At 36.6% G+C, this 17,245-nt stretch overlaps 1 protein-coding gene across 1 annotated transcript in view; it reads left to right on the forward strand.

Moving 5' to 3' along the window:
• Positions 1-17,245, forward strand: part of ush2a (Usher syndrome 2A (autosomal recessive, mild)) — a 194,376-nt gene that overhangs the window by 34,113 nt on the left and 143,018 nt on the right. The window contains exons 13-19 of the mRNA XM_052530541.1: positions 2,348-2,531; positions 4,514-4,677; positions 5,744-5,902; positions 7,608-8,105; positions 9,532-9,810; positions 10,961-11,130; positions 15,004-15,148. Of these exons, the coding sequence (XP_052386501.1) occupies positions 2,348-2,531; positions 4,514-4,677; positions 5,744-5,902; positions 7,608-8,105; positions 9,532-9,810; positions 10,961-11,130; positions 15,004-15,148 (1,599 nt within the window). The remainder of the gene's footprint in view (positions 1-2,347; positions 2,532-4,513; positions 4,678-5,743; positions 5,903-7,607; positions 8,106-9,531; positions 9,811-10,960; positions 11,131-15,003; positions 15,149-17,245) is intronic.

The raw sequence follows: 17,245 nt of genomic DNA on the forward strand, positions 1-17,245 counted from the left end.
CAAGCGTATATGCACCAATAACTGCGCTTTGTGTCTGCTGATTGCTGATCAAGATTTACATGCTTGGCTCACTGACCCTGTATACTCTCATTTCATTCACGAACGAGATGTATCAGTTCATTCAACTCGTTCACGAACAAGAAGAACGCATTTGTTCACTACATTCAACAAATCACATGGTCCGTCACATCTTGAGTAAATCTTTTTGACAGGATGAAACAGTTAACAGAACTGTTCACGAGCTGCGCATGCACTGCTAATAGCGCTGCTATTGCTGTGGGAGGAACTTCATTGAACGAGAAATTAGTCTTTTACTGTCTATGGTCAGTGGATTACGTAAACGAGAACGATTCGTTCACCTAAAAGATTTGTTCACGAACGAACCATCATAGTGCAATTAACTATAGCTTATATATATTGATATATATAAGGTTACGATACTAAGGTCTAAGTAGCAACGTAACTTCCATGATGTCCCTGATGCGTGGGGCGGGGCGGGTCAAGAATTTTTACTTTATTTGCGGGGCGGGCTGGGGCGGGCCAAATAATTTCATAAAAGCGGGACCCGCATCACTACTACATAAGTAACTCTAAAGGAGATTTTAGGCATAATATCTTAACAGCTCCTTTCCTCATAGAAAACGATGATACTGTACTGTACTTATTCCCTTAAAGGGACAGTTCACCCAAATTTGAAGTCATCATTCACTCACCCTCACATTGTTCCAAAACTGTTTGACTTTCTTCTGTGGAACTACAATATGGAACTTCTGAAAAGAATTTGTCCATTCAATGACAAGTCTGTGGGGTTCAAAACAACAGTGTACCCCACTGACTTTAATTTATATATATATATATATATATATATATATATATATATATATATATATATATATATATATATATATATAAGCCTAGAGGGACTAGAGGGATCTCCCCGATCCAGAGTTTAATCATGAATCCACGGAGGCTCAGAAATGCCTGCTTTCTCACCCACTCCTGCCTCCTCCTTTGCTGTCATCTTGCATTCCCTCTGCTTGCCCTAAGCACACCATCTATGTGATCTGAGCTCCGTGAGACTACGATCGTCCAGCATTGCCCTGCCTTGAGTTTCCCTTGACTCCGCCTCTAGCCTCTAAGCCCTGGACTCCGCCTTGGCCTGTGGACTAGTTGGCTCCACCATGGCTCCCTCATCCCTCCAGCTCTGCCTCGGCCTGGCGTCGACCATCTTACGACTCTGGTTTCACCTTGTCCATCCGACTCCATCAGGCTCCTTCATCCCCTCAGCTCCTCCTCAGTCCCCTGTTGCTCCAACTCCACCGCGGCGTCCCGGATCCACATCTTCATGTCAGTCGCCGGCATCATCTGCTCCACCTAGGACCTGTTGCCCAGGCTCATCGGCTCTCTGCCTCGGGCTCCTCCATTGCCTGCTCCGCCGCCCTGGAGTCGGGTTCAGTGACAGGCCTGGGTTCAGCTTTTCTTGTCCTGCTCAAAGCCACTCCTGTCTCCTCCCTGGCTCCTCACTCCATTGTCTCCTCCCTGGACTCTGTCTGCCAGCCCCCTTCCTGTTTCCATCCTTCTCCTGCTCCGCCTCCTTAGTCCCCCCCACACCCCCACCCCACCCTTCTACAGTGTGAGGACACACCTTCCGGGAAGGGGGCGATATGTCAGGATTATCGACTGTTCTGTGTCGTCTTTACCTGTTTCTGTTTTTCCTTATTCGGTTATGTTCCTGTTCTCGTTTAGTTTGATTATTATTCCTGACACCTGTGTTTAGTAATTATCCCTTGTATTTAAGTTCCGGTTTGTTCAGTCCTCCTTTTTGTTGGTTCTACTTGTTTTAAATTGTGTAATTCCCATCTTTGCAAGGATTAAAGACTGTTTATGTACTCCTCATCTCCTTGCTTCTTGTTCCGCGCTCCTCCCAGCACAGATTGTGACATGTATTTTGAAATTACAAACAAAGATGTACAATACTTAAGTCTTATTTAGGTTGGTCAAAAAAGTACTTTTAAGTTCAACTAATTGCATGTAATATATATTTAAACTAAAATATGTTTTCTCTTAATTGCTAATAACATGAAATTAAGTATCCGTAAACACTGCATTCAGTTCATGTTTAAGTATATTATTTTAAAGTATGTTATTTCCGTAATAATCCTTTTTAAAGGTATGCTAAAATACTTATTTTTCTTAAGGGATTGATTTATTTTATTTTACTTTATTTATTTATTTATTTGTTTATTTATTTATTGTGGTAATAGCAAAAGAGGAAGTAAATCAGAGAGCTAACAATAAAATGCATAATGAGTCTGTTTGTGTTTCCTCGCATCATGTGTCATTGCAGGTTTCTTCCTGTCTGAGGCGGGGCTCAGCGAGTGTGAAGTGTGTGAATGTCACTCGGTTGGAGCGGTGGGGCAGGTGTGTGCTGCCCACTCAGGGCAGTGTGTGTGTGCTCACGCATCACTGACCGGTCGCAGATGTGATCAGTGCCAGGATCTCTTCTTTGGCTTTAATACAAGTGTTGGCAGGTCAGTGCTATAGTCTAACACCTCTATCTCTCACATGTTCAAGAAAGACGTTTTTATTTATAACCATTCAGCAAGATATATCATCAAGTAAAAAAGAACAGTGTAAATCACAGTCGAAAATTACTCCAGACCTCCCTCCCATCACTGAGACTGAACACTAGTGAATAAAGCCCAATTAAAAAATCATGCTCATCACTTTCATGGTGATTTGAGCCAGTTAGCTGCTTACTGGCCCACGGGTTTAGACAGAGCCAAAAAAGGTCAAATTAGCCATTAAAGTCTCCCGCCTCTAAACAAGGCTGCATTTTAATACTCTCTGCATAGTTGATTTGTGGATACATCAATTAGGTTGTAAATACATCATATGTTAGCTGTCTTAATGATATACTCCAAAGCAGCTCCCCAGCTTGAACATATGGCCTAAGTTGGGGATGGAAAACTTGGCATTCTCAGGAGTCAGTGGATGGGATAATTATTTTTCTTTTCTTCTTTCCCCCCTTTCCTACACACGGCAGATTTTCTTTTGATGATTTTTATATTTAAGTCTTGGTTTGGTTGAAGTCTCATTGAATGACCTTCCTGAAGGCCTGCAGGAAATATTTAACTACTCCAGCCACGCTGGGTGAATAAAATATACAGTGGGGGATGTCATCAACGCTTCCCATATCAACCACTGTTTACCTTTTAAGCATTTCCCCCCTCAAAAAAAAAAATTATATTGAGATGCGCAGTAGGCAGGGAGAGCATTAATTGTTGGCTGCTGAGATGCAAATAGCATGAGCGTGTGTTTTCAATGCATCAACAACAGTGCTTCTGGACATCACAAATTGTTAATCCATATGAGTTTTGATAGATCACTGCATACACAATCCATTCAGCTGCACTCGTTCACCCAGTAAGGATGAAGAATGAACTATTTAAACTAATTAGAGGGGAAGCTTGAACTGCATCAGGAGATCCTACACAATAAAGATTTCTTTATCTAAATATTATAAACTCATTTGTCTGCCCCGGAATCAATAAGACGATGCATCTTATTTTGTTTTCTTATATTGGGTCGTTCACTGCGGACCACCTAATAGTTAAAAACCCACAATATGGTTAGGGAAGATTAGCCATCATAGCAAATGACAGGCATAGGCTACATGGAAAGTGGTGCTTGGTTAATCATTTAACATTGGATGGAGAAAGCAAGTTTCATTTTACAGAAGTATAGGTCATAATCATATCTATTTAAGGTTTTTTCTGTTGCTAATCACTTGTTTAATTCATTGTGGGCAAACTTTCCAGCTCTATTTGCAACACCTGTTCTAGACAAACATTGAGGCGCAATCTCGAGTCATTTACTTTGATAGCTGCAAGCTATAGGAATATTTCAAATATGGAGAATGTTAACATGTGGAACTTAGCAATATTGGTACTGATCACAGAATTTGATAACACAGTTGGCTTCATTTTTGCATGACGAAGAGAAAAAAAAGTCCTGTGTCTTTCCGAGGAGTCAAGGTCGAACCACATTGGGAAACGGGTGGCTTAGCCCAAAACGCCCCTCTAGTTGACAGAACAAATTTTCAGCTCATTAAGAGTCTATGGCTTTTATCAGCTGCTTTCGAGGGTGTCAGGTGCTCGGCCCCCACATCACCCACTGCTGGCCCCTCAGGGCATTTCCTCCTCCATCCCTTACACCCCTCCGAAATGTGTTACTGACAGGTTTATCTGTAAATGCCTCCATTTAGTCAAAGTGCCCTTCCCCGCCATCCTTAACAGTAACACACGCACGTATACATTCAATATTTGAAACTCTTCGCATCTTAGCCAGTCAGAAAGGTTCACAGCTTTTTATAAATAGAACGGGACTTGTTACTTTTGGTTAATTACCTAATTTCATGTCCTCTACAGACATGGACAATGTCACAAGAACTGATACTGTTTTTATCTTATGAGAATGGTTTTTGTGTCTCTTGTGATCTGCATGTGTCTAGGTGTGAGCCTTGTGGATGTGATCCTGTCGGGGGATTCAATGGCACGTGCCACCCAGAGACGGGGCAGTGTTTGTGCAAACTGTATGTGACTGGAGATAAATGTGACATCTGTGTGGAGGGAGCCAGTCACATGGATCCAAACAACTACCTGGGCTGCAGTAAAGGTCTGAATCAATATAAATGTATGAATAGCAGCATTATTTTATATATTTTAATTAGCTTTTATTTTTATTAAAGCATTTTATATTTCATTTATATATATATATATATATACACATATATATATTGACATATTATTGCCCTTTTGTTGGTTTTGATTGCTTCTATTGTCTCCATTTATAATTGCTTTGGATAAAAGCATCTGCTAAATGACGAAATTGAAGTATAATGTAAATGTATTTATCAGCCTGATTCCATGATATCAAAATTTGGCATAAATGAAAGGTTATCAGCTTATAAAAAGACAAGCACTTTGATGTATCACAGCCTTCAGTTTCATTAGGAAATATTTTAACATAGAAAAGAAAAATCAAATCATATAATTTTGAGGAGCTTTATTTGAATGCTTCGTTTGGCTCGAAAACAGGAAAACGCCTCTTGTAGATCACATCACATCTCTTTATTGGAGTAACTTTAATGTAAATGCAGATTTTCCCAATATAGTCAAATTGCTTTGTAAGTTTATTGCAAGAGAGGCATACCTAAGGTCAGAACTCACCGGCGTCACTCAATTGCTGTGGTATTTACGCTGGACTGTGGAATTTATTACATCCTTTATTCAAAATACTTGCCCAGGAGCTGACACTCAAATTTAATCATGTTGCATCATTATGTTTTAGCTGAGCATTTCATTTTAATATAGATGTATATCTCTCTCATGATCTTATGCCATTCCTGTGTTCAGTTGCATATCTACGTTATAAACATTTAGCATTTTTTCTGTAAGGTGACCTGTTTATGGGTTTGTATGTGTTTAGAACATACAGCACTTAACCTCATAGAGACTCTTAAAAGACCCTAATGTGCCCCTCCAGTTCAGTGTTTTTTTATTAAGTTAGCATGTTTTACATGTAACAAATGATTGTTGCTCTAGTATATCCATAGTACAGTTTCCTTGTTAGCTTGCAGCTTTGAATCTTTAACCTTGTGTCTTCCACCTCTTTAATTCTGTTTCGCAATGCAGATTTATTATCAATATGTATCGGCTTACACTCTCCCACTCCTGTTCAGATCCCCAACAGCAGCCTCCTCCTCTTGGCCAGGTTCTGAACTCCACGGCTATAGATTTGACCTGGAGAGCCCCTGACTCCCCCAACAGTAATGAACTGATGTACACACTGCTTCGAAACTCAGAGATCATCCACATCAGCCACAGCCAGCACCCATTTGGTTAGTGTTTATGGTGCATCCATAATATCTTTGTCTGAGTATATAAAATATGATTGGGTTCTGGAATTAAATGAAACTATGATGTCCTAAACAATGCGACATAATAATAGTGGTGGAAGAAATGATGTCATAGAAATGAGTCACGCAGACCCATATTACTGTGTAAATTTGACTTTTTTATGAGAAGGAAAGATTAGTCCAAGCTGAAAAATATCATGCGGTGCAATTCCCAAAAAACATAATGTTGTTTTTTTTTTATTAATGATATTTTTTAAAAGAAATTACATATTTAAAAATTATGACAAAAATTTGTACACTCACTTTTAAAGTGTTTTAAAGTAAAATTACTTATTACTTGATGACACCTCATGACATAAAAAAAAGTAATTAAACTGAAACTTGAGAAAATAAACGTATGAAAGTTTTTCAAAACTATACAATAATAAACATAAATACAAAGAGTCAGAGGCATCATGCCCATTTGTGAGCCAAGTGGATTTTGAATGCAACTTCCCAAAGACAAAAAATAGCGATCAATATTTTCTATATTTAAAAAGAAAACGTTCAGCGAGTCATATCATCCTCTGCTCAATTCTGATCTGCGTTCAAACAGCTTCAGTGATTTTAATAAGAATTTTTGAGAGTGCTCTAACTAGACTGTCAAAAGGTTCTTTGATAATGTAAATGTTCTTTGCTATCTTTCCGTACAATTAAAGTGTTATGATTAGTAGCCTAATTTAAATGCTTTTATTTACATTAACTGTCAAAGTTAAATTCACATTAAATATAAACTAAATTAAACACATAAAATATAAAATATAAAGTCGTATTAAAAAGTTGTATATGTTATGGCATGACACTCATATCTGTTAATTAAGTAAACAGACAGGTTTTTATGCATAGTTAATAGATTACAATATTTGGTTACTTTGACCATCATAGATCAACATAATCTATAAAGGTGAGAATCAAGATATTTCATGATGAATAAATAAATTAAATTAATTAATAAAACATAAGTGCTAATGTAGGTGTCACATGATGACCCCCCCCAAACTTGTGCCCCCTCAAAAATAATGAGTGCATGACGCCCTTGCAAAGAGTACATTTCTAAGAATGTGGCACATGAGCATTAAAAGTTTTTATTTTATTATTGTTATTATTTTGTGAACATACACTACACATACACTGGTTGTGGTTTAAATTAAAATGAATACCTTAAAATGAATATAAAATTAATATTCAGCAAGAATGCATTAAATTCAAAAGTGAGAGTACAGACATTTCAAAAATGTATGTCACAAATAATTGTTAGTTTGAAGTATTCATCAAAGGATCCTGAAAAAAAAAATAGTTTCCACAAAATATTAAGCATCAGCTTTTTTCAACATTGATAATAAAAATAAATGTTTCATGAGCATCAACTCAGCATATTACTGTGAGAATGGATTTCATTATAAAACATTAAATAGATAAAAGTTTTTTATGGTAATATTTTTAAACAATATTAATGTTTTTACTGTATTTTTTTTTTTCCAAATTAATGCAACTTTAGTGAGATTATATATATATATATATATATATATATTTTTTAATCTTACTGACCCCAAAATTTTGAACATTATTGTTAATTAATAGACAATTAACATATTGTCATCAGTAGCACAATTCGTTTGATAACTTTGTTGTTCTCTTTCTCATACAGGAACAATGCAATACACAGATGCTGATTTGTCTCCTTACACGACATATTCTTACCAGCTCATCACTAGCAATATCCGTGCTAACACCAGCAGTGCCACGGTCAGCTTACGCACCCTGTCTGGTGTACCTGAGCAAGAGGAACTCCAATTATCCCTTGTGGGTCGAGCCAAGCCCACCAGCGCCTCTTTTAACTGGACAGAGCCTTTGAACACCACTGGTCCAGTGGAGAGCTTTACCTTGAGCTCGATACAGGATCTGACCGGAGAAGAGAGGATCCACTACACAGGACTTCAAACAGAGGCTACCGCTGAGGAGCTGCAACCTTTCACTGGATACAACTTCAGTCTGCAGGCTTGCACTAACGGAGGCTGCGCTCGCAGCGAGAATCTGATCATACTTACCGCTCAAATACCTCCTCAGCAGCAGCCTGCACCCGCAATCACAACCTTAGGGGCCTCTCAACTCCAAGTGGACTGGGAACCGCCAGTGTTACCTAATGGTATTGACACATTTTTCATTTAACATAAAAAATATATATACATTATATTGAATTTTTTTTTTGCTATTTTAGATTATATTTTTGCTAGGGACACTTTGAAAAAAGATAATGAAATCTAACACAATATCTTTGGGCCACTCATGTAAGCTATGATAATATTCTAAATATCTTGGTATGTGCTGCTGTAATTACGACAAAACTGCTTGTTTTCAAACTTTTTTTGAAACTGGAAATAGTCAATATGTTAAATTAACTGATAACATTTATTTTTGATTCCATAGGTTTTAAGAACATTTTGTACTTTAATAACACAATAGTCTTGGAGGAGAAAATAAAAAAGAGATCAATATTCAATTTACACATAATTCTTTTTTTTTCTTTTTTTTTTTTTTACATTTTAATTAAATAATTTTAAGTAATACTGCGACTCCCTTGTTTGATGAGGAACCACCGGAATATCCAAACCGTTTAAAATATTAATAGGGTATATGTTCTTGTAGTGATAGCTACCCCAGATTTTTACATATTTTTGTGGTCATTTTTTCCATTTTGTATCAGTTTTTGTCTTACACCAGATCCAATAAGCTGAAAGAACTTAAATAAATTAAAATAATCAGCTTTTGACTTCCTAACTCCGTGCTGATACTGTACTAGGATGTTAACTTGTTGAAAGTAACGTTGTCTTTTTTATTTAAATATTCTGATCATTCCCCAAATTTATCTCGCATTTTTTATTTGGAGGGAGTAGTAAAATTGTCCGACATGATTTTATTTAACAGAGATTCTTAAATGCATACGGCAGAGCTGAAATGCTCTTCCACTCTGCTGTATCCTCTGCTGTGTCTTCCTTTTTAGCTGTCTCCAGCAGGATCATTACAATAATGAGAAATACTATTATAGAGATGCCATTTGATCTCAGCCGGGATGAAAATTAATTCCTCCCGAACCTTAATCTACAACCAAGAGGCTTGATTAAGGCTCAGTTCACGCTTCATTTCGCAATATAAACTGATGGAGCTGCGCACCGCAAAGAAACATTTCACATTTAAAACAGTTGATTGCTGCATACAATTATGTATTGTGCCTCGCGCCATTCAGAGCGTCGCAAAGTAGCCCTCTGTATATCAATGACTTTTAATGCCAGTTATCATGCTTTATGCCAAATTAGCTCATTAACATGGACCATTATAAAGTGCCCTTAGAGGATTCTCTCAATGAATTTCCTCTCCGTTTAATTGTGTCTATCTGATTCTCTCTGTCTGCCTCTCTTTTCTAAATAATTTCATGCATAAGCTGTAATTGTGTATTGTCAATGGCCAGTCTTACATCTCAATATCATCTGCTTCTGTATGAGGCTTAATACGGAATTGCGGAAGAAGGTATTGGCAAATGTATGTCTCATGCATCGCTTTCTTTCTCTCTCCAGGCATAATTATCAGGTATGAGCTTTTTATGCAGCTGCAGAATGAGTCGCAGAGAAACGCCACCAGTTACGGTCCAGAGCAAAGGGTTTTCCTCAGTAGTGGATGGCAGAACCCGCGGCGGTTGTTGAGCTCGGCCAATGAGAACGCTCTAAACCCACCTGAGAACAGTACGGTTGTGTCCAATCTAGAATCTTTTTCCACCTACCGCTTCAGAGTGCTCACAGTTAACATGGCCGGCAGTATCCTGTCAGAGTGGGCCCCGGGCCGAACTGCAGAAGGAGGTCAGTTGAACTAACTTAGTATTATCAAAGAAAACCATTTAAAGGTTTTTTTCTTTTTTCTTTTTTTACAAGCTATGCTGATCTCAACGATAAAATTCTACAAAACTTTGTATTCAATTTTAAAAATCACTTTGGTTTGGTTGCAAATTATCTAGAACAACATTCAAAACAATTTGAAATAAACAAGTATTGCATTTCATAGTCCACAAATGCAGCTCCATTCCACAGAAAAAATGCTGTATCTTCTGTCTTTATTTAGATGGGAGTCCTGGAGAATTGATTTTGAGGAGATGCTTATTAAGCAGACAAAGAATCGGTGGCTAGTGTTACGGCGTAGAATGACAGTTCCTGAAAAACGGAAACTGGGAATTAGCATAAACATGTGAGGGATTGTTTATGTGGGATAAATTTTCACCACAAGCGCTTCACAGGAAGGAGCTTACCCAGGCTTTCTATTTCATTTAAAGAGAAGACAGCTGAAGTTCCATTTAGTGTTTCTGTCAACTTCCTCTCTATGTTTTGACACATGGAGGGAGATGTAGTTTACTGTTTTTATTTCTCGCCATGTTTTCGTTTGACGAGATGCACTTGAGCTTGCGGATTTCACCTGTCAAAGGTTGTGTTAAGAGGACAACCCAACAGCTGTTTGAAAGAAGTCAGTGTAGAGCTGTGTAGAATCAGTTTGTCAGTTTAGAAATAAAGAAATTAAAATGTATACATTTTGCTTTTATCCTAAATGAAAAAAATGTAATTATATTTTATCAGTATTTTTCCTGTGTTTATTTGTTTGTTTGTAATTTTCTTTTTCCATTTTGTATAGTAGCTGGTTAGGGTAATATATATATATATATATATATATATATATATATATATATATATATATATATATATATATATATATATATATATATATATATATATATATATATATATATATATAGCAACTATTATTATTTATTTGTTTATTAGTTCTTGTTAGGTTAAAAAAAAAAAAAAGACTAAAAACTAAATTAAGAAACCTAATTGCAATATTCTCTACATAAATAAAATTATTATCTCCAATGGATTCATTTGCTGGATAACAAGACAAAAATTCTGAAATTCTGAAAAGGATTTGTTGTTTTGATGAATTATTTGTGCTGCTCCACAGTGCCCGAGTACATGCCCCCTCCTCACGTGTCCCCTGTGTCCTCGTCCTCACTCAGAGTGAGCTGGGAGATGCCACAGGACAAAGACGTCAGGGGCGAAGTGACTGAGTACAGAGTCAACCTTTACCAAGAACAAATGTCCAACCCATATGCTCCACCTATAGTAACACAGGTATCCATTTCAGCACATTCAACTTTTTTTCTTGATAGAAAAGGGCCACTGCCAGAATCAATTCTGTGTTGGCGCACAGCTTTGAAGCATCTGTGGCTATATTGTCTTGTTCTTTGCTTCATGCATCACACAGAACACTTCCTATTGCTCCAGTTTTTCAACTTTTTTTAATATTTCATTAATATGTTTCCACTGAAATGAAAAGGGGGTATTTTTTTGTCCCCAGTAACCTTCATTTTTTTTCCAGATTTATATTTTCATAACTTGTGCCTTGTGTCCCAGTATGCATGTGGCGTGGGCTAAACTGTCCAAAAAGGTCTCCTCTATTACTCTTGTGAATCTTTGTTGTGTTTTTTTCTTCGTTCGGGTAGCAAACCTTTAAAGGTTAAAGTAGTGCCATCTCCCCCAACTTAGTCTGTATTTAAAGCACTGTTTTCCATATCAGGATCGTCTTTCCTGTCTTTGTGGCAAATGTTTCAAGGATGTTTTTTTTTTTTTGATTACTTTTCCTGAACAATCCTCTTTTTAATTGGATTTCATTATCTTAGATTTTAATTAGTTGGATAAGTGTACGTTAGCATTGGTGATGTTTTCATTCAGTAACCTGCAGATATGAACGTTTTTAATAAATATGTCAGGTCAGGCAGGTATTGAAAGTTCTGAAAGTGTGTTCTGTGCAGTGCATGTCTACATGTCTACTTCTTATTAGCGGTTGTAAGAACTCCCATTGGTATGATAAGTTGCTGAATTCTTGCATGTACTAAGTACTATTCCGCTGTTTTCAAAACATCTTTTCTAAATGCTACATTGGGTTATTCTGCCTTATTATACAGCTGAGCAATATGAGGAAATAATCAAACATGCTTTTCTAGATTCTTCCTCTATTTACTTTGGACAATTGGGAAAACCAATTTATTTAGCAAACTGATGTTTCAAACGGTGTCTTATAGTTTATTCTGATAAAATGTCAGTGAAAAGGTGCAAACAGTATATTCACCAATGCTTGTACTGTACATCACCACTCAAAAGTTTGTCCTTTTAAATAAATAGCTTACCTAAAAACAAATACATTTTAAAGGAAAAATGCTATGGAAATGCTAAAGTCAGAATATGTAAAATTGTAAATTGATTTAACATCACATTTTATGTAATTCATCACATTATACGTAAAATATAATCAAATGTATAGTTTTTTGGAAGTGAAACTACAGTATGAACTAGAATTAAAAGTTAGTGAACTAACTTTGATGTTGGCTTGGCCATCTTGGCCATGGGGCAAAAGAGCCACAGTACTTGTGTGCCCAACATTCTTGAGTTGCCCGGCTGCAAAAAAATAAAAATAATAATACCATAAAAAAATACACCTGCAACAGTCTTTTTCCATGGTCCCTTGCTGTTTTCTTTTTTTAATAAAAAGCCTAGGCTATGATAACAGCTACGACAGGGTTGTCTAGCAGAATGCGAAATAAGTCATGCAAAAACCATAATCTCCTAAATACCATTCAATGTAATCTTATTTTAATAGTACTGACAACATATTTTAAGTTATCACACATTACTGAAAAATTAAAGAAGGGACACTATATATAGAATACTTTGGCGAGTCAAGAGCTAAACAAAAAGTCCTGTTTCATTACAAAATACTGTAACTTTTATAAACTTTATACTATCACCACAAAATTTTAATTAATATTTATTATAAAATAAATATTTCATAAAACTGAAACTTAAATATATTATTTCTATAGGCTATACTAAACAGAAAAGAAAAAAGACTAAATAATAAGGCTGAATAAGCTGATCTATAGCATGTTAAATGGTGGTTGCCTGTCTATGAATGGTACACCCCTCTAAGCTCACAGAAGTGGTTTGACCCAAGTCCTCAGCAGCCAATGACATTGACCTCTTCAAACTGATTTTTAACGTGTACTTCAAGTGTATTTCACGTGTATTTCAACGTGAAATACACGTTAAATACCCGCTGATTTTTCACGTGTAAACAACACGTATATAATATCGGAGTAATATAGTATTTTAAGAAGCTATTTAAAAAATATATAAATGACTTTACCATGTTGAGCAGCGCCGATAAATAAATAATATTAAATACGTGTTGTCTACGCATGAAATACACGTATTTAACGTGTTGTTGACGCGTTAAAATTCACGTGTATTTGACCCTCTTGGCCTTCCATACACATTAAACGTGAAAAAAGGACATCGCGTTGTTTTGATATGGATTACTTTATCACAGAATATCTGTTTTCGGCGGCACTTGTTTAGTTTAAAAGTAGACATGTCAAGCTTTCTATAGATATATCTCTCATGTCTCTTCGTTGAGTATTCATGGAGTTACAGTTCATTTTAATGACGTATTTGTAAATGAAGATCAGCGCAGACCAAGGCTGCACTTTGTTTGTTATCTTTATTTTATAAGTGCACAAAGTTTTGTTTTTATTATGTTTGTATCCAAAAAAAAGTAGACCCTTTACAGATTCGATTGATGTATTGCTCTTATCTGTATGATTAAAACTGAAAGTGTAATTTAAGTAAATTTCGGGGTTATCAGGAGAAAATGACTCAAAACGTGTATATGCGTTAATTGACTCCAGAGTTAAAAGGCTGTCGTGACTTTTTTTCCTTCCAGTATTCATAAGCTGTATCACTCTGTCAAATTACATTTCATTTTGCACACATAAACAGTTCAAAAACACCTGAATTCTGCTCTTGTTGTGTTCTAATGGGTGGATTAGTGAAATTCGCTGTGATATTATTTTTGGAAGCGCTCATTTCTCTCTTGTCTTTCTCTCTGTTCTTTGGCCAGAGACATAATTTATAAATGAGATCTGACCCGGTAATAATAACATATGTTGGTTTAGCTTGTCAGTGTGAATGAAATGTGTAGCCTATTTATTTGTCCGATCTCGCCCCGAAACGCGGCTGTCATGTGGACTTCAAGTGTTCAGAGAAATCGCGAGCTCGCGGACATTTGGCTGCCGCGAATATATCATGTTATTACTTTAAACAGTTCAGAAACATCTGAATTTAGCTCTTGGTGTGCTCTAACGTGTGGATTGCGTGCAATCGCCGTTTTAAAAGGTCTTAAATAAGAATAAATTCGCTCGTTGTGAGCTCCGTAAGAGACAATGCCTCCAGCAGCTGACCAGCCGTGATTCTGCTCTCGTCTGACTGGTCTCTGCCCAGAAATAAATTATTAATGAGCCCTGACCCCTGTAATAATCAGATATGTTGGTTTAGCTTGTCAGTTTGAGGGAAATTGTATTATTTACTTGTATTTTTAACCAATGTAAAAGTGAAAGTAAACAAAACTCCGGGTATTGCAACCAGTAGGGGCGCGATTTTTCTCAGACAATGGAAGTCTATGGGTAATGACTTTTTACATTTAAAAATTAATAAAAAAAAAACTTTAAGTCTGATCAGTCTGAAAAGATATAGCAACCAGCACCGCTCTATCCCGCAGGTGTCTGCCGAGTTTGGGGCTCGTGGCTTTAAAGCCCTAGGAGGAGTAGCGTACAGAATTTCTGTCAGAAAAATAATAATAAGAAAAAAAAGAAGAAGTTTAAATAGCATAACAGTATGTTGGCTTGAAGCCAACATAATTATAATGATTTATGGTGTAAAACAATAAAAGCACATTACATGAACTCTCTGAAGTATTTCAGTGAGCACCATGGTTGAAATGTTAACAAATAGACGTTGGGTCTTCGTTTAAGTGCCTAAATACTGTTTCAGGTCATTTTTACAGTAAGTGTGTAATTGTGTGCTTGCAAATGTTAGTGCTGTGTTTATCTATATCTATTTCTATATATTTGAAACTATACTCAGTGTTGTATGTGTGTTTGTATGTTTAAGGTGCTGTACAGTGGATCAGCACAGGAGCGGAGTTACACAGCAGGAGGACTGAAGGCCTATGAGGAGTACAGTTTTACTGTAACTGTGTGCAACAGACAGGGCTGTGTGAGCAGTCCACCTGCATCAGGCCGGACTCTGCCTTCCGGTCAGTACCATTCCTATAATCTTCATCTGGTGTACCATACAGGTCACAGGTCTCCGTTCTGAATCTTTGCAGCGGATTTGCTTCATTCTTATTTATGTTCAGATGTTGACTGTTTGATTTAAAATGATCTTTCAGCAATGCTACATCCCCCCTGATACAAGATCCAAACCAAACTATATGAACTAATCTCAACTGTTCTACTTTAAAAAAATTCACGGTTTATAATGGTGTACACACACAGTATGTGTGTGTGAGCGCTCAACATCCAATTACGCTTTGAGTCCTCTGATATATGTTGTCGTTAAAAGGAGAAAAATCTGAAAAGGTGTTAATTCTTATGTTAATATTAATGAAGTGCTTTTAATGGAAAGTGTCTGTCATTGCTCATAGTCAGTTTGTTGAATAGGTCTCCCTCAGTGAAGGCCGGGACAGACCACCTTTAATTGTGTATGTAAACCCATCGGTGAACTGGAGCACATATGGTCTGCCCTGCTCTCAATTGAGAGAGGAAGTATTTTATCTCAAAGGAATACAAACTAAAGCTATTTTAGATTCACTCTCAGGTTATCGCTATTATTTTCTTACTTTAAAATTGATGAATTTTGAACAGCCATCCAGTCAGAAGAAGGAAGGTTCATTCCTTGCCCAATTTCTGCAAGTGTTTCATCAAGAACACCATTTTATTTTTTATCAGGCTTTTTTTCTTTCTCTCTGTCTGTTTTTTTTCTCTTTCTGACTCTTTTTTTCTCACTCTTGCTGCCACCTTTTATATAGTGTCTATAGATTCTATCTTTTACTCATATATAAAATATAATTAACATTTTTGCTTTGAGGATCCAGATTTTACACAGTAACAAAAATGTACAAAATACATTGTTTAAAAACAGTTGGGTTAGTTCACCCAAAAAATTAAATTATAAGTCAGCAGTGTCATACGTCAACTATCACAGCAGTCACACTCACAACAGACCTGGAAGAGGAGACAATGTTAAAAAATGTATTTTCGATGCTTCAACAAATTCTAACTGACCCTCTAATGTCACATGGACTACTTTGAAGATGTTTTTATTACCTTTCTGGACATTGGCAGTCTACCGTACATACACTTTCAAGGGAGGGACAGAAAGCTCTCTGACTAAATCTAAAATATCTTAAACAGTGTTCCGAAGTTGAACGGAGGTCTTACAGGTTTGGAACGACACAAAGGTGAGACATTAATGACATAATTTTCATTTTTGGATGAACTAACCCTTTAAGATCAAACGCTTATCAGTATTACAGTCAACTTCATATGTTTAGCAATGATAGGTGATATAAACTGAATTGAATTACTGAATTTGTAAATGCATAAATAGTGTGCATTTACAAGCAACCTGCAGCATAACACATAGATTAAACGTTAGGCCAGTGGTTTTCAGGTGGGCCGCCAATTACTTTTAAAAGAAATAATAATAATGTTAATGTGTGTAAAAATGTCTAAGTCATAACATAATTTCATATATATAATTAAATAACAAAAAATAAATATTAAACTGTAAATATGCTTTCACTATTCAAGCTCTCTGATTGGTTTAAGAATAAACCACCAATTTATCTTAGATATTTTTGCTGCATATGCTACAGAACAAGAAATTCAAACATGCATAAATGGCTGTTAACGGTCAACATAAATGGCTGTCAACATGTCGCCTCCTGATTGCTTGCTCCGCTGACTGTCTACAAGATGCCGAGCTCTGCCAGGATCTGGTTTTCCCGTTTTTCTGAGCGGTGCCAGCCCGAGTTATTTTCTGTTCATTGACAGTTCATTCTAGGGCTGTGTGATTAATCGAAATTGTCATAAAATCACGATTTTATGTGAGCATGCACGATTTCTAAATCCCTTTGTATCAAGATTTTCCGTGGCCCTGATCTCCAGCAGTATGCTATCCGATCCAATCAGAATGCAGCGAGCCAAGCGTGAGAACAGAACTAACTGGGCATGTGCCTAACTCCAGGTTCACACATTGTCTGTGATGCGCCTTTTTTCCGAGCCCATGTTAACAGATCAGAGAGTTCACAATGCACATGGTAAAAGGCTAGAAATAAAAACGTGCGAAA

The sequence above is a fragment of the Carassius gibelio genome, chromosome A17 (assembly GCF_023724105.1).
Source record: "Carassius gibelio isolate Cgi1373 ecotype wild population from Czech Republic chromosome A17, carGib1.2-hapl.c, whole genome shotgun sequence".
NCBI classification, from domain to species: domain Eukaryota; kingdom Metazoa; phylum Chordata; class Actinopteri; order Cypriniformes; family Cyprinidae; genus Carassius; species Carassius gibelio.